Source organism: Perca flavescens, chromosome 5 (genome assembly GCF_004354835.1).
Source record: "Perca flavescens isolate YP-PL-M2 chromosome 5, PFLA_1.0, whole genome shotgun sequence".
Classification (NCBI taxonomy): domain Eukaryota; kingdom Metazoa; phylum Chordata; class Actinopteri; order Perciformes; family Percidae; genus Perca; species Perca flavescens.
The window spans coordinates 14,352,352-14,369,512 of record NC_041335.1 but is presented as its reverse complement, the minus strand read 5'-3'; the positions used below and the strand labels follow the sequence as shown (position 1 = coordinate 14,369,512).

Here is a 17,161-nt window from a genome sequence, read left to right as displayed (position 1 = left end):
AAGGTCAATTAAGCTTTTGATATTAATATAATCTACTTTGTTCAAAATGTAATGCCTCATGCCTGTAAGCCTAGGTTTATAGTCCCATTCTTCCACTTGATACTGCTTCCACTTAAGTAAACTAAAAGATGAACTATCGACTACAAAACAAAGAAACTAATTAATGTGTTAATACAAAGAATATTTATTATGATCGGTTCACAGATCTGAGTCCAAACGGAAACTTCACCCTTCTGAACTAAGAGTTTCTGCTTCAAGGTGAAGTTTAAAACAGACTGAAATGTCCAGGCTCATTCCTCCACTATTTATTTCTGTATGTATTTATGCGTTACATGTCATTTTAACGGGCACTGAGCTCCAGATCCTGCAGCCGCAGACGGTCTCTGCTGCCCCGCTGTAGCTTCTCTCCGTCCGCCTGCCGCCGGCAAACTTAGTGGAACTTTCCGCCGATATCGACGTACAGGTCGTCCTGGACTACGTGTAAGATCCTACCGATCACCACTCTGTCTTTGGCTGGTCCGATCTGGATCAGCGGGGACCGGCGCAGCAGCGAGGCAAAGCTGTGTTTTTCCCGGGGGAAGAGACGCTGCGGCCGGCCACGGAGCTCTCAGCCTCCCGCTGCCGCCGGAGCTCAGATTGCTGGTCGAAGGCGGCATACATAATCATAAAACACATTGTCACCTGTTAAATGTTATTCATTGCTGTTTGTTCTTTTCATTTCCTCTATCGAACATAATTAAGCAGTACAAAAGTCCGGCATCTTTAGCGTTGATCTGAATGCTTCGGACCCCTGTTCCAAGATGGCGGCGGTTTTGACGTATGTTTAGAACCTCAAGGCGACATCTGTGTATATATCTATGGGAGCAAGGATCACATTTGAACTATATCGATATATGCGATATGGTCTAATTCCATATCTCATTTAAAAATATATCGATATATTTTTTATATCGATATATCGCCCAGCCCTATACTGCACCACACTTTAGATAAAACATAGGCAGCCTAAAAGATGAAATGGAAAAAGGAACCTTAGAAAGAGAAGGGAGAAAGGAGAGGAAGAAGAAAAAAGAGGGGAAGGGAGGGAAGGGCGAGTTTGAACAAGGTCAAAATAAACAGAGGGCGGCGAGCCACTCTGCCTCATCCCTGAACACCAAGCAAAACACAACAACTCTTAACACCTGAAAACAGCCACCAACATCTTAAGATGGATACAGGAAGACAGGGGAGGTACACTTTCATAAGGTAAGTGAAGGACATAATATATACACACACACACACACACACACACACACACACACACACACACACACACACACACACACACACACACACACACACACACACACACACACACACACACACACACACACACACACACACACATCCTGTTCTTTGGTGATGGGAAACCACATGATAAAAGAGCTTTAATTTATGGTGAGTGTAAGAATACTGTCACTGTGTGTTCACATTTGTATGAATGTGTGTTCAGATGTACTTTATGCATTTTGGACAAATGTTTGCACAAGCTTGCATCCACCCGTGTGACTTCTGAAAGTGTGTTCTCCTAGGTTTCCTTTTTAAATGTATTTATTGCAATGTTCTTTCACCATTTTCCAGACATTCACATTTTTATTCTTTTTATAAATGTAAACTGAAATTAATAAATAACAGGGTGGGGTAGAAACGGGGGTATTGGGATTAGGATGGGGGAGGAGTACCATAATGCAAATCTTAGGCAAGATTTTTTTTTACAGATTCTATTTTTGGGGTAGATCTTATTCCATTTGTGATCTCTGATTGTAAAGGTTATTTTTCCATGTCCAAATTTTGTTCTCTGTAGATAGCCACTAATTTAGTTTTGATGGATTTGGCTGTCCTTGTCATTTTCTTTATGGCCGTCACACACAAAAGGATAAAAAGATGCATGTCTATTTTTATCTTTCCTAGTAGATTATTACCATGTTAATGGTAATGTTAATGCCAACACTACATATGCCTTTGCATTAATCTTAACTGAAGTGCAAAATTTGCCACATTTGCAATGGAGTGAACTGAAGCAGGATTTCTCTCGATGTGAGCAAATACAGGCAGCTGCCAGTTATCTTACACACTCTGGTCCTATACAGCTTTAAAGTTAAAGTAAATCTTGATTTATGTAGGTCTTCAATTGACATTTGTTTCTTCACAGCATTTATACAGTGCCAACACAGGAAAATACTTCAATTTCTACACAAACATCTGTTCTATTAGCCTTGCTTAGTGTACTTAGAACCTACTTAGATTTTAATCTTGTTTTACTCTGTAGCAACTTGGGATTGCTTTTAACAACAAGAAGTACTTTGCAAATAAAATGTATTATTATTATTCTTATTATTCTTATCATTACTTGTGCACAGAGGACATCTAATCAATCTCCGTGAACAGCTGAAACACAGTACTGGGGTTCCTGTCCGCTAAGGTAACAATTATCCACTACTGCTCCTAATAGGCAATGCTGCTCATTTAGCTTTGAATAGTTTTGTTTTAAGAAAGTGCACCTGATGCGACCACCAGTCACCACAGATAGATCAAATCAACACTTAGGATAGAAATAAAATGTATTTCATATTAGGACCATTGAGCTCAGATGTAAATTATTAAATAGAGAAACGTTTAGCTGATAAACATAGTGAGTAGAGTGTGCTGATGATGACATGATCATTACAGGTGTGCTAATCCATCAGACACAAAATACAATAGGTCGATACCCACCACTGGGGGCAGGGCTTGGGGTTATATGCCTAGCAGCACTACCTCTGGCTTGGTCGTACATTGTTACAAACATAGTTGCAGCTTTCGTGAGTGGGAAGCCAGTCGATGCCTTAGTTATGCACACACTGAGATGAATATAGTTTTTTTTATAAACAAAACTAAAGTATATGAGAATTTTGCTGATGCTGTGGATTTAATAAGCCATTGTTGTGTGAAGGTCTGATAAAGTGCATCATTTCAATCAATTATTAGGTCGACTTATTTCTTGGTCAATCAGAATTGTAGAATATAAGGACACTCTGAGGAAGGGTGCTGTCCCAAACGTCTGTTGTGTGGCAATAAAAATATTAAAAAGTAACTTTATCTAAGAATATTAGCAAGCAAATTTAGAATTTGAAAGAGGAGTTCATCTACCGCTTACGAATGTGTATGCTTAGGTCGATGTTTTACAGGGACTTCTCTGACTTTCAGGACCAATGCAGGTGCTGCCTCTTCCTTCAGTCAGGTGATGAAGAGCAGCATATCAGGGCCTTCCTGGAGACAAGCGACACTGTCCTCTCATGGCATCCCAAACAGGATGTGATTCTTTTGTTCTTACCTCTGCATTTGCCTTATGGCAAGTTTATTTGTGTGTACAGTATGACTGACTGTGTGTTTTGACACTGTCGCTGTGTTTCTGGGTGTGCGCCGTGCCGTAGTGTGTTTCTGAGCTTAGGTTGACATTCGTTTGACTGACATCGGGGGCGACAGCAGCACAGTGGCATATGGTAACCGCCTGCTAACCGCTAAAACTTGACATCAGCGCAAACAAGTCAGCCAAGCGTGGCATAGTGTGCTCCTAAGAGGGTTAAGGCATAGGCTGTCAGCATACAGCGGGATAATAACACCTATCATGAGCACCATAATACCAGATAAAGGGGAGGAGAGCTAGACCAAATACATACAGTGGGGGAAATAAGTATTTGACCCCTTGCTGATTTTGCAGGTTTGCCCACTTACAAAGAATGCAAAAATCTACAATTTTAATCATATGTACATTCTAACAGTGAAAGACAGAATCCCAAAGAAAATTCCAGAAAATCACATCATATGAATTTATTAAAATTGATAACCATCTGATGAGGAAAAACAAGTATTTGACCCCCTGGACAAACACCATGATAATATTTTGTAGAAAAGCCATTATTGGCCAGCACAGATGTCAAACGGTTTTTATAGTTGGTGACAAGGTTTGTGCACATTTCGGCAGGGATGTTGGCCCACCTCCTCCCTGCAGACAGCCTCCAAATCATTCAGGTTCCGAGGTTGTCGCCTGGCAACTCAAATTTTAAGCTCCCTCCAAAGATTTTCAATCGGATTCAGGTCTGGAGACTGGCTAGGCCACTCCAGAACCTTGATGTGCTTCTTCTTCAGCCACTCTTTTGTTGCTTTGGCGGTGTGCTTAGGGTCGTTGTCGTGCTGAAACACCCATCCTCGACCCATCTTCAGCTCTCTCACTGAGGGAAGGAGATGTCGGTCCAGAATTCCACGATACATGGCCCCGTCCATCCTCCCCTCAATACGATGGAGTTGTCCCGTCCCCTTGGCTGAAAAGCACCCCAAAGCATGATGTTGCCACCCCATGCTTGACGGTGGGGATGGTGTTCTTTGGGTTGTACTCGGTGTTCTTTGCCCTCCAAACACGACGAGTTGAGTTGAGGCCAAAAAGTTCTATTTTGGTCTCATCTGACCATCACCTTCTTCCAGGCCTCTTCTGAGTCGTCCAGGTGGTGAATGGCGAACTTCATGCGGGCCTGTACATGTTTCTTCTTGAGCAGGGGGACCTTGCGTGCGCTGCAGGATTTCAATCCATGACGGCGTAGTGTGTTACCAACCGTTTCTTTTGTAACTGTGGTCCCAGCTGCCTTCAGTTGATTCATCAGTTCCCCCCTTGTGGTTTTGGGATGATTCCTCACCGTTCGTATGATCAGGGACACCCCACGAGGCAAGATCTTGTGTGGAGGCCCAGACCGAGGGAGGTTGGCGGTGGTGTGGTGCTTCTTCCATTTCCTGATAACTGCACCGACAGTTGATCTTTTCTCTCCAAGTTGCTTTCTGATTCTCTTGTAGCCCATCCCAGCCTTGTGCAGATCAACAATCTTGTCCCTGATGTCCGTAGAAAAGCTCTTTGGTCTTGCCCATGGTAGTGATGTTGGATGCTGGTTGTTTGGGTGTTCACAGGTGTCTTTTATACAGGTAACGAGGTGAGGCAGGTATATTTGATGTAGATAATTGGTTCGGATTGGGGCTGTGTCTTAAAGAAAGACTAACTGGCTTGTAGGAGCCAGAATACTTGCTGTTTGTCCAGGGGGTCAAATACTTGTTTTTCCTCATCAGATGGTTATCAATTTTAATAAATTCATATGATGTGATTTTCTGGAATTTTCTTTGGGATTCTGTCTTTCACTGTTAGAATGTACATATGATTAAAATTGTAGATTTTTGCATTCTTTGTAAGTGGGCAAACCTGCAAAATCAGCAAGGGGTCAAATACTTATTTCCCCCACTGTAGGTTGGTGTTGACTCAGATGAAACCGATGACTAGTCAGACAATAAGATAATGGATAAACTACAACTGATCTAAACACCTGTTGTATAGGTGGTCCTGATCTCAGCATGTTGTAGCATTACACAAAGCAGAAAAGTAAAGACAACCATTGAGACAGAGAGTGCCTCACGCCTCACATTAACATGAGTTTCACATCCAGAATGGGTTCACATTGACAAGACTTTACTGTAAATCACCCTATTAAGCATTTACAAGCTGTATATAAATATTAAATAAATGGTTTATGAAACACTGTGATGTAGTAAGCAGATATACATGTTTATTACATACATGTATTTGTCTATTACTGTAACTCCTACTGCTGCTGTATTAACTGTTAAAGACAATATAGTAAAAAACAGGTTTAATATAAAATGTGTCCTATTAGGAGAATTGAACACCTCCTACATGTCATTGCTTATACGCATTGGCTTTCATGCATTTTTGTGCTAAAGTTCAACTTAAGATGCATGTTGATGCCTATTGTACTCACAGATATACAGACATGGACAGGTATCCACTGACCCACTAAGCTGCACAAGACAAAAGAGCTGCAGAACAAATCTGATCACTGATCCCATCTCTCCTCATTGTCTGTCTCTCTCTCTCTCTCTTTCTTTCGCACCGACACAAAAGCACACATATCTTGAAACACCGCCATCACTGCAATGATCTGATGTACTGAAATGTACATTTCACATCCACAGAGAAGGCAGGACAATATCAGTCTCAAATGACAGATAAGCCTTCAAATACAGATTCCATCTTCAACGTCTGGTCATATAGAGATGCAGCAAAAACACAAAAGCAGACAGCTACAAGACACTAACACGTACAGGTAAACAGATAAAAGCGCAGCCTCAAAAACATGTATGGCAAATATTACTAATCATCTGTATATGGCAAATAATCCAGTGGGACAAATGATTGAAAAGCTAGTTTTAGCATCATGTTGTTACCATAAAACACTAGGGAAAAAAGTCAGTCTCCAAAACGTCATTTTCGAAATGTCTGCAGGAAAACCAGAGCAGCCCTCCAGCATCTATTTTCATTTCTAACCACAGAGTTGGCACTAAAACTATTAGCAGAAAGATTTGTTGTTGTTTGCCTCAAACCTTAGTTTACCCCCTAGAACCCTGGTAACCCCTATTTAAGCACTGAGTTTCCTCTCATCGATCAAAGTGTGAAGCACACAGTCCAGGAGCACGACGCTGGCACTGGAGAGCTTACAGCAGGTTTCAACTTTGACCCTAAAAGATGCTCAGTGGCTGATGTGTGTGTGTGTGTGTGTGTGTGTGTGTGTGTGTGTGTGTGTGTGTGTGTGTGTGTGTGTGTGTTTTCACATCACAGTGGGTCACCTATCTGCTCACCACTAGCTCTTCGCAAAACACAATTTCCTCCTGGAACTTCCAAAGCTAAGCACTTTTAACCTCTGCAAAGCTGCTGCAATGGAGAAGACATGTAAAATGTACAAGAAGATGTTTGAGCCACTGTGTGTGTGCGGGGTGTGTGTGTGTGTGTGTGTGTGTGTGTGTCTGCAAGTAATATCAACTGACTGAACAAACACATACGGTACATACACCACAAAAAAATGTTTCTGCTGTCAGAGAGTGAACATAGATTGTTGTTGTATAAAAGATTGTTGAGGTTTTTTTGTTGTGTGTGTGTGTGTGTGTGTGTGTGTGTATTAGCCATAGAGAAGTGTTCCCAGTGAATGAGTGAAGAGGTATCCGCCGCACACTGCCTGGGGCCCTCTGGAAGAGAGACTAAACAAGACCTTCCCATTGGGACGCACACACACAGCCTGCAGCTGCAAATGACCTACTACCCACCTCACACACACACACACACACACACACACACACACACACACACACACACAGACAGACAGACAGACAGACAGACAGACATATAGATAGACAGACAGACACACACACACACAGCCTTTTTGATGGTATAATTTGTTAATTTCAGAGAGAAAAATAAAGTAAATTATCACGTGGGCTAAAAAATGTACACTCCCAATTAATGTTGTACAATTAGTTTTTCATCCTCTTGTTTTATTCCATCTTTTCATCCCCAAGCAGCATGGTGGCATAAGCAGCCTGGAAACGGACACCCCAAACAACTCATCAGCTTTTTCAACGACACAGTCTATGTCAACGTACGTTTACATACTTTACATTCAGAAAGTAAAAAAAAAATGTGTAATTTCCCCTCTAAGTGTATATAACCTACTGAATTGTAACAAACAAAGTGCTATATCTGTACTTGTCATGTTCACTTTTTGGATCTACAGCAGTAGTTCCAAAACTAGTTTCAAACCATGCCACCCCATTCACAAAAACACTCTCATGCACCCCTTGAAGCTGATGTCACAGTAAATATCTATTATCTGCATTTATGATAAATTTGTTTGATATTTGTGTGATAAAATGTTATTAAATGGGAACCACAAAAATTTAAAAACAAATTTTGCCACATCCCTGGCCACTTTTATGGCACCCCTGGGTTCTGCAGCCGCCACTTTGGAAACAACTCATCTGATGCACTATGTTTAAATTCACACTATTTAAAATTGGGTTACTTTTAGAGCAGGAATCCTCTATTGCAATTTGCATGTGCTATGTGTGTAAATCATAGGTACTTTACACAAAATAAATTATATCTGCACAGTAAAATTGCTTGTTAATTTACTGTAACTCTGAAAGTGTTAAAAATCAACACTTCCTGTGTTTATGGAGGCCAATCAGCACTAATTAACACCACAGAATTTGCTGTGTTTTTCCTTGAATCTTTGCTCTTAGCAAAAAAAAGTTTGGACACACTTTCCCATCAAAGTGTGTCCAAACTTTTGACTGGTTATGTATGTATCTGGCAGATTTGCAGGGGATGCAAATTACAGATACCACTGGTAATTATAATAATGACAGGACCTCCCAAAAGAAAATTCAATTTAAATAGGGCTTAATACGGAATGCGAGGAAAATGTCCTACACCAATGACATACGAAAACAATGATAATAACCATGTACTATGACCTTTTACTTACAGTGTGCTTAGAAAATACCTCAAACCCATTGTGAACTGTCTTTCTCATTTATCAGTGTCTGATGAAACAATAGCCAGTGTGTTTTCCTAGAGGAAGCCTGAGGATGAACATATCTTCTTAATATCGTTCTCTGACTGACAAATAAAGGCTCCCTGCAAATAGAAACTCAATAAAACCACAATCAATATAATGCTACAAGGTATGCATGCACATACACACATACACAACACAGATAGGGGATGATGTACGATTACCTGGAGCACATAACAATCAGCTGTATGCTCATACAGTATGCCCGTGCCCACACTCTCGTATTGCATACACACACACACACACACACACACACACACACACACACACACACACACACACACACACACACACACACACACACACACACACACACACGTGCACACTAAAAGACACTTATTATGCAAATATTTTTTTACAACAGGGACAGCACTCCATTGTTCATCTGGACGAAGGAGGTCAGGTAGATGGATAAATAGCTCTCTAGATAGCTAGCACGGACCTCAATTGATGAGATTTCACATCTGGCAGCAGCAGTGCTGTTAGGACAGGGAATACCACCACAAAATAATGTTTTCTCTCCCTCTGATCAATTTTTAATTTGGCCTGTGCAGCCGAGCCCTTGGCGGGCCTGGCCCCGGTAATTATGGTGGGTTATTGACAGCTGCCTTCCCGCGGGATGCTATTTAAAAGAGGTTTAACCCCAGAGCAAGTCCAGGCCCCACACCCGCCTTTGAAGGTGTCAAGTGCATTGATCTGAGCTGCAGGATGTGCTGGGACCTGTGTATGCCTGCCTGTATGTGTGTGTGTGTGTGTGTGTGTGTGTGTGTGTGTGTGTGTGTGTGTGTGTGTGTGTGTGTGTGTTCACAGTGGGTCACCTAGGGCTGCTATTACAAGGCCATGGCAAGAAGGTGCATCTTTTGACCCCTACATATACACACATACACAAACTGTCCTCTGGCTAAACCTGGCTGGCTGGAAAGAATGATACCTTGTCTGGCCTCTGTAGCCACCTGATGCCCCAATATAGGCTGTACACACACTGTACCTACAATGTTATCACTGGACCACACACACACACACACACACACACACACACACAAACTCACAGCTCGGGGGGAATTAGAGGAACTAATGAGAAAGGAGGAGGAGGAAGAATAGTGATTGGAGAGACCGAGAGAGAGATAGCCTCACAGCACGCAGGGCCGTGACATAACACAGGCAGATGCCAGAGTGTGCAGCTGATGGTGAAGAGGACATCATCAAGCAAAAAAAAAAAAAAAAAAGAGGGTGGGCAGCATGACAGAAATTAAAAGAGGATTTCTGTGTTTGAGTTTGTCTGCTTCACTGCCCCCTTTCAGCCTCCCATTGAAATTCTGGGCAGATACAAACTCCTAGGCTTTTGACACACTTTTGAAAACACCACACCCCCTCTTTCTTTCCAGTGGGTCTCCAGTGTCAAGCATGACTCACTATCGAGAGAGAGAGAGAGAGAGAGAGAGAGAGAGAGAGAGAGAGAGAGAGAGAGAGAGAGAGAGAGAGAGAGAGATGGAGAAAAGGGGGGTGAGAAGGAGAGGAGGCATAGATCTGTTTTTGTATTAGCAACTTCAAAATTAAATTAAGTTGGTCTTGAGGACAGTGTATAGATGTGTGTATTGTGTGCACCTGTATATGCAGTTAACAAGTAGGAAAGTTGTCAAGCTTAATATTGTTGATTAATTCATTTATATTTGAAATATCTAACACGCACAGAAAAAAGACTGAATTATAAACAATTCAATTGTAGTTAATTTAAAATGAATTAAGATGTTTTTTGCCCCAGATGAATACTAAGTATTTTTGAACCACAAAGTAGCCTGTAAAGAAGTGATGTAAAGTAAAATACAATTAAAAAGGCACACAAAAAATGTTGGCTTCCTGCTTCTCAACTAGGTTGTGTCATGACCAGATAAAGGGGAGCTAAGGCGTCACAACAACATGCCTGGGGTTTCCTTCAATTTGTACACAAACTTGCTAAAACTTAAAAGCCCTGCTCTTAATACCAACAGCTACTATAACTAATGATCTTACCTTTCAATGTCCCCTCCTTCCTCAATTATTCTGACTATAACCTCACAATCTACTCTCTCTTTCTCCCATCCGGCGCCCACCCTCCACTTCCACCATCTCAGTCTCAGGATGCAGAGCAGTGACAGGGCCAGAAGGTAATGATACAGCTGCCATGATGCAACAAGCAGACCTGTCGACTGTCAGGAATTGAAATCATGAAGGAATAAGCTGTCATTAAAAGGCCCTCTCCCAGTAGTGGAGCTGTCAGACGCCTGCCTTCTGCCTACTTTCTCTCTCTCTCTATACTACCGTCTCTCCTCTGCCAGTCCCACCCCATTTGCAGTCACTCCCTCGTCCTCCTCTCATTTCTCTCTTCCTGCTTCAATCCTCTCTGTACCCCTCACCTTCATTCCTCTTCTGTCCTCTTCCAACCAATCCTACCCCTTCTCCCTCTCTGCTCCCTCTACCCCCCTGGTTGTTGCTGGAGCATCCTCCTCTCACCTGTCATTTTACCTCTTGGCTATGGGAATAGCACCACTTCCATGTGCACACACACATGCACATAAAAAGAACATGCATGAGACATGCACACAGCACAAAGATTCCCCTTAACCTGCTGTGACTCTACACGCCAAATGCCACAAGTATACCCTCTGCCCCATGTGATGCATTTGTGTGTGTGTGTGTGTGTGTGTGTGTGTGTGTGTGTGTGTGTGTGTGTGTGTGTTTTTCTCCATGTCCATGTCTGAGTATTAATATTTTAGACTCATCTTTCACATATACATTTTGCCAGCTTATTAATTTGTCATCATCATATAGCAGTGTGACAAAGATTGTGATATCTGTAGACAGGAGCATGGTAGATACAGGCTGCCCCGAGTTTCACCCTGTGATTGTATGTGTGTGTGTATGTGTGTTGAGTAAAGGGCCTGATTAACTAGCGCAATCAGCTATTTTTCCCCATCGGAAGAGAGGAAAGGCTGACTCGAAGTTCCGAGAAACATGGCTAAGAATTTCAGAGTGGTGCTTTGACACAGGTATGTGCAAGCCCATACACACATAGAACTGTGCGTGTGTGTGTGTGCGTGTGTGTGCTTGCTCGCTCATGTGTTTTGCAAAGCCACAAGCTCCCTCCCATATTTGCCGAATGCACTTCAGCTGACCCTTTGCTGCAGGCTTTGAATTTCCAATCAACTTCCCATGAGTAACTTCACATGAGCTGCACCCGGGGCAACCGATTCTTGCCACGAAACATTGCAGGAAAAAGGAGGCTAATCTAAACATAATAAAAAGTACAGTATACTCAAAATGTCAACACTTGACCCAACACTGCACTTAACTAAATTTGTAAATCAAAAATATTGTGCAATCGTTATGGTGCCATAGTTGCTCATACACAGTTGTACAGCATTGGACTGTGCTAATGAACGATCCACAAATACGTTATCATATCAAACTTGATGACAGTTTGGTCACAGGAATATTCCACTGCTGTCAGTTCTCACACTGCTGGTTATCAGCAATGCATTTCCAGTTACTTTTTAACTTAATTGGTGTAATATACCTATTTCATCAGGTTTGACACCCTACTTCCCAATTAGTCATTTCCTGAATTTCACAGAATGACTGTTGTCAGTCAGTGTGAACTTTGCACTGATTCATTCAGCTGTAGATTATATGTGTAGGTGGAGAGAATGATACTGATAACCACAAAAGGTAGCAATAGCAAATGTTAACTGCTGAGTACCTGCCCGATTTGGAAGCAAGTAAGCAATATTTATATTTACTAATATTTAACATGGTTTATATATGCTTATACTGCTTTTAATACTACGTCATATCCATTATTAATGTGTCATAGTAACAATTTAAGAATACAAAAGTGGTTAGCTGTATACTATTAACACCGTTAAACAACAATGATGTAGATGGTTGTTTCTCGTCAGGTTTCAGACCTCACCTAGTCATCCCCATTTCTGATGCACCTCTCCTCCCACAAGGACATTAAATATAACATGCTGGGTGTCAGCTAACCACTTGGCTGACCAGTCAGGCACTCATGATAAACATTGACTTAGGAGATACATTTAAATGAATGTGTAACTCATGCTGGGCTTCCAGACACTTTTGTCTTAGTGCTGTATGGCAGGTATAAGACAGTATCTTTAAAAAGTAAGATGGGATATCTCTGTCAGAGTGATGATCGTAGCTTACCTTCTACACATGTACGAGTTAACCAGATGAGTTTGAGGTTAAATGAATAAAGGAGACAAAAATATATGTCAAATACATAATACAATGCAGCCAAAACTCCGCCAATAAAAATATGGCTATATTAGTGTAGGTTATTGAATGCGTGTCAGCTTACCATTTTCATTTTCATTGTTTTATAGTGCTGACGAGTCATGTGGCATTAATGTGATCAACGGGCATAGTTCAAATGACTCTGTACGCAGTTGGATAGTCCTTCAACCAATCAGACCAACGATCCGGGTGACGTAGCAGTGACAGCGGCATCAACGGGTTGCTGCCATGGATGTATTATTATGTATTGCGCTTCGGTGGCCGCTATGTTGAATGTAAACAAGAAGCTGCTTGGTCGTTCCTCTATCGTCATCGTGTTAAACTCGCCAATAGCGCGCCAGGTGGATAAGGCAGTTTGTGATTGGTGCCCGCAAAATTGTAACGGAAGCAGGACAGATAAATGTACAGGTTTCCAGCCTGAGCTGCAGGGCGAAATCAAATCGCCAGCAGATTGGGCAGTCGTAAGTATCCACTGAAAATACCATATTGAATAACTATAATGGGTACTGCTGATGAGTATTATAGAGATTATCATCCTGGTTAGCTGGTCCCTCTTTGCTTGAGGGGGAACTAATCATCAAAATCAGCTGATGGCGTGTTACGTTGAGAAGAAAACCAGCAAACACTTGTCCGCCAATGCCACATTATTTTTAACACTGGTGCTGTAAAAACAGCTAATTGGCTGTCCTTGAGATGGTCTCTACATAAACTTGCTTTATCATGGGTTTCTGCTCTTAACATGGTATAAAGCTGGTGATTGTGGATTTTGCTTTCTGTATTTGCTGTGCCACAGAGCTGTCATCTCTCCGAGCTGTCATTCATTTGTGAGTTGATGATCAAACATGTTTCATCGCTTGTGTGCTGCATGCCTGTAAATTAAGGTATAAAATGTGCTTATATCTGCACTGGACCAATAACTCAACTTCTTTCTTCAGATTGAATAGTAGCTGTACTTCCTGTACATTGCATCTAACAATTACATCCACACAAATTTCATGGTATGACATAATAAACGACAAACTTGCCCGTAATGGATGCAGACAGAAGGAATTGACTGTAAATGTGTGTGCCTGTCTATCCACTCCACACACAGAGTACAAGGCCTGTGTGTGCTAAATGCCTGGATGATGATTTGTCAGGGTGTAGGAACACGATTTCTTGTTTACTGTGATGAATGAGCAACACTCGCACTACACACACCGTGTTCTCTATATCTAAGCTGTCACTTTGGCTTTCTGCAGCACACCGCCCTGCCTTCTCCAACTGTAATACCCGCCAGGGTAACTGTAATTCAAAGACAGTCTCTGGGTAGCCAAATCATCAGTTAGCACAAAGATGGGCATGGACGCAAGCACCCCAAACCTCTCCCGTTGTTGTACACAGCAGGAGCGGGCTTTACACAGCAGTGAAAGTCTTTATGGCAATCAGATGGATGAAACGAAGGGGCAAGGGGAGAGGGAGAGCAGTATCTCCCCTAAGTCAATTTGAACAGTGGGACGATAACATTGCACAGGTAGTCGTGGCCATGCTGACAAATGAGCACAGAGATAGGAATGAAAATAATAAGAGCCACATTTTGCTTGCTGACAGACAGATGTATACACTCGTGTGTGATCATATGGTGGGGAAAGAAAGAACTCATTTATATTTTACATTACATCATATCTTCCTCTCTCTCAGCTCACAAATACATAGGTCAACATAGGAATCATGCATCATAAGAATGCATCATTTTTTTTCTTGTATAATGATGATCATGTTGAAGAATATGCTTTATTTCACTAACAAGGACAATACAAGCCTAAATATTGGTTTGAGGACTGTACCGTAATAGTATCCTTCAAGAATATGAGTCTGTGTTTGCACCTGTGAATGAATGTCTGCTTGTTATTTTTTGCCTCTGTGGAGTGCAGTAATTGTTCACAATCATGGAATTTCTCATATGACCCCGGGACTTTCCACTCCGCACTTGTGTAAACGGTACAATGAAGTGGACCGAGTCGATACAGTACATTCAGAGTCTGAGCTTTGAGAGCACACAGCAAGAACAAATTATCCACAATCACATCCAAATCTGCAGTCAAATACAAGAAAACAAAATACCACCACACTCTGCTTCTGAATGTGCCACATCACCTTCTCCACAGCCCAAAAATATTCAAGCCTGCTTTTCAAAAAAAAAAAAAAAAAAAAAATAAATAAAAACGGTGTGTGTTAATCTTGTCACACCAATATCCCATCAGGCTAACCACTGTGGTAGTGGTGGTACCAACGACCACACGGGAACACGCAGCCTGAATTCTTTTTGTCACACAATATATTCTGTGCAAATTAAGTAGAGAATATAAACGTAAAGTATCTAAAACTAGCTGCAAAATAGATCGTATTCTAACATCTTACATGCAGTGTCCTCAGTGCAGTCTGCCTACCCAGTCCCTCTTAGTGAAACATGAAACAGGACAAAATCAGTTCAACAACAGAATAGATTGCACTTCTTTTGTTGTGCCCCCTACCTCCATGGCTCTGGTGATGAAGGGGATTTGTGTCCCTGAGTCCAGGTCCTGGTTGATGATGAGTCTACGGGCCCACTGACCGGCCCGCACCACGCCACAGCCCTGGATCAGCACCAGCAGTTTAGAAGGGTTGGTCAAGGCATCGTGGCTCAGGTAGATGAAACTGGTGGGTTCATCTTCTGTAGCATCCACCTAAATGTTTAAGAAATCACAGGTTACCTGTGTCAGTAACGGAAAAGTCCCTTATATAAGGAAGAATGTATACTTTGCCAATAATGTTCATTCATTTTTTTAAACTGCTCAACATGTTTTGAATATGATTTCATAGACTTTTGGGAAATTTAACTCAATCAAAATAAATCTTTGCCGTTTCCGTGCAACAGCAGCAAATGCAAAAGATTATCCAATTGAGATTTCTGCTGGTTCAAAGAATCTCCTGATAATGATTATGAAGAGAAACGGTTTCTTATGTAACATGCATGAGTTTAAGGAGAAACAGCCTTCTCCTCTGTGGCCTTTGTAATTAAAAAAGCTCATATGCATCAGTACACTAAATCAGCAATAATCACGATTAGAAAACAGCCTGTGTGTGATTAAAACTGAGGCAGAAAGTAATGCGGACAGGAAGAGAGGCTAAGTAAGTTAGTGAGTGTTTGTGTGTGTGCATGTGCTCCGTCCACATCCCATGCGCCGTTGCATCCCTCCCAAGTATGCCTTGAAGAATCTCTAAGGAGACAAACACTGTCCATAAAAGCCATGGGTGGCAGCTGCAGGAACTTAATCCAAGCAGACAAAGAGAGCCGAGCGGGGGAGAAAATCTTACCCTTTATTCTCTTGTGCTCCCTCATTCCCTCTCCCTATACTTGGTTGTGGTTAATCTTCTTAAAATCTGCGGTCACAAGTTCAATGCCACGCAGGTGGACGGACCCACCACTAATACACACACACGTCATATACACGCAGGCGGGTGGGTAGCAGAAAAGCAGAACAGAGCAATTTTCCAGAGGAATAATGAGATAAATAGGCCAGATAAACCAGTAAAAGTGTATTGGGGCTAATGAAAGGCGCTGAGTCCCTGGCTAGGTGATTTATGGACACTGTTAGTGCTGGAGCTAAGTCTGCTATGCTTCTAAACACCGGCGCTGCCTAACATCCCTATAAATGCAGCCTGAAAAATGATCACAACTTTTATAAACAGAAAAGGAGCAGGCTTGGAGGGGTAAAGGGGGGCAAAAAGAGACAAACATGCTTCTAACAACAAATAAAAGGGATCAAGTGTGTGCTCTGAGCCTGGATGAGCTGGGCAAAGAATAACTCCATGATGGCAGAGTAGAAAGTCCCCTTCAGCGCAAATGAATGCAAAACAGATTAAGCATCAGCATGCTGCGCCTCTGCGCCTTTGAAATGACACGTCACAATACAGTTAATTTGTTGAGGAGACACTTTTGCACAAAGGATGTGGGCAGAGGAGGGGGAAAAAGAAAGAGAGGGAGTTAGAGAGAAACTGAGTGAGATAGAAAGAGAAAGACAAAGACTGATAGAGAATGAGGAGAGCTGATGCCTCACAATACCCCTTTCTTGATTTTTTAAACAGGACACTCAATATCATAATCACACTCTGAAGCCTAAGCATTTATGTCAATTTTCATATTTAATACCCCCTTTAATCTTCAAGGGCATGAATCAAAGAGAAACATGCTTCTTTTCACTCTGGGTACTTACTGGCAGGATTGCTTTAGTCATGTTGCACTTTTTCTCCAACAGCTCATAAACATACTGAGTGATGATCTGGAGAGAGAAAAAGACACAGAACACACACACACACACACACACACACACACACAGTCAAACATTACATTAATATATGGTCTA

General features: G+C 41.8%; 1 protein-coding gene across 4 annotated transcripts in view; it reads right to left on the bottom strand.

The window, feature by feature from the left end:
- arb2a (ARB2 cotranscriptional regulator A) overlaps window positions 1-17,161 on the bottom strand; it is a 162,964-nt gene that overhangs the window by 127,679 nt on the left and 18,124 nt on the right. For all 4 annotated transcript variants that reach the window (XM_028578595.1, XM_028578598.1, XM_028578596.1 and 1 more), the window contains exons 5-6: window positions 17,012-17,077; window positions 15,290-15,481 (exon numbers count right to left, since the gene is read on the bottom strand). In XM_028578595.1, the coding sequence (XP_028434396.1) occupies window positions 15,290-15,481; window positions 17,012-17,077 (258 nt within the window). The remainder of the gene's footprint in view (window positions 1-15,289; window positions 15,482-17,011; window positions 17,078-17,161) is intronic.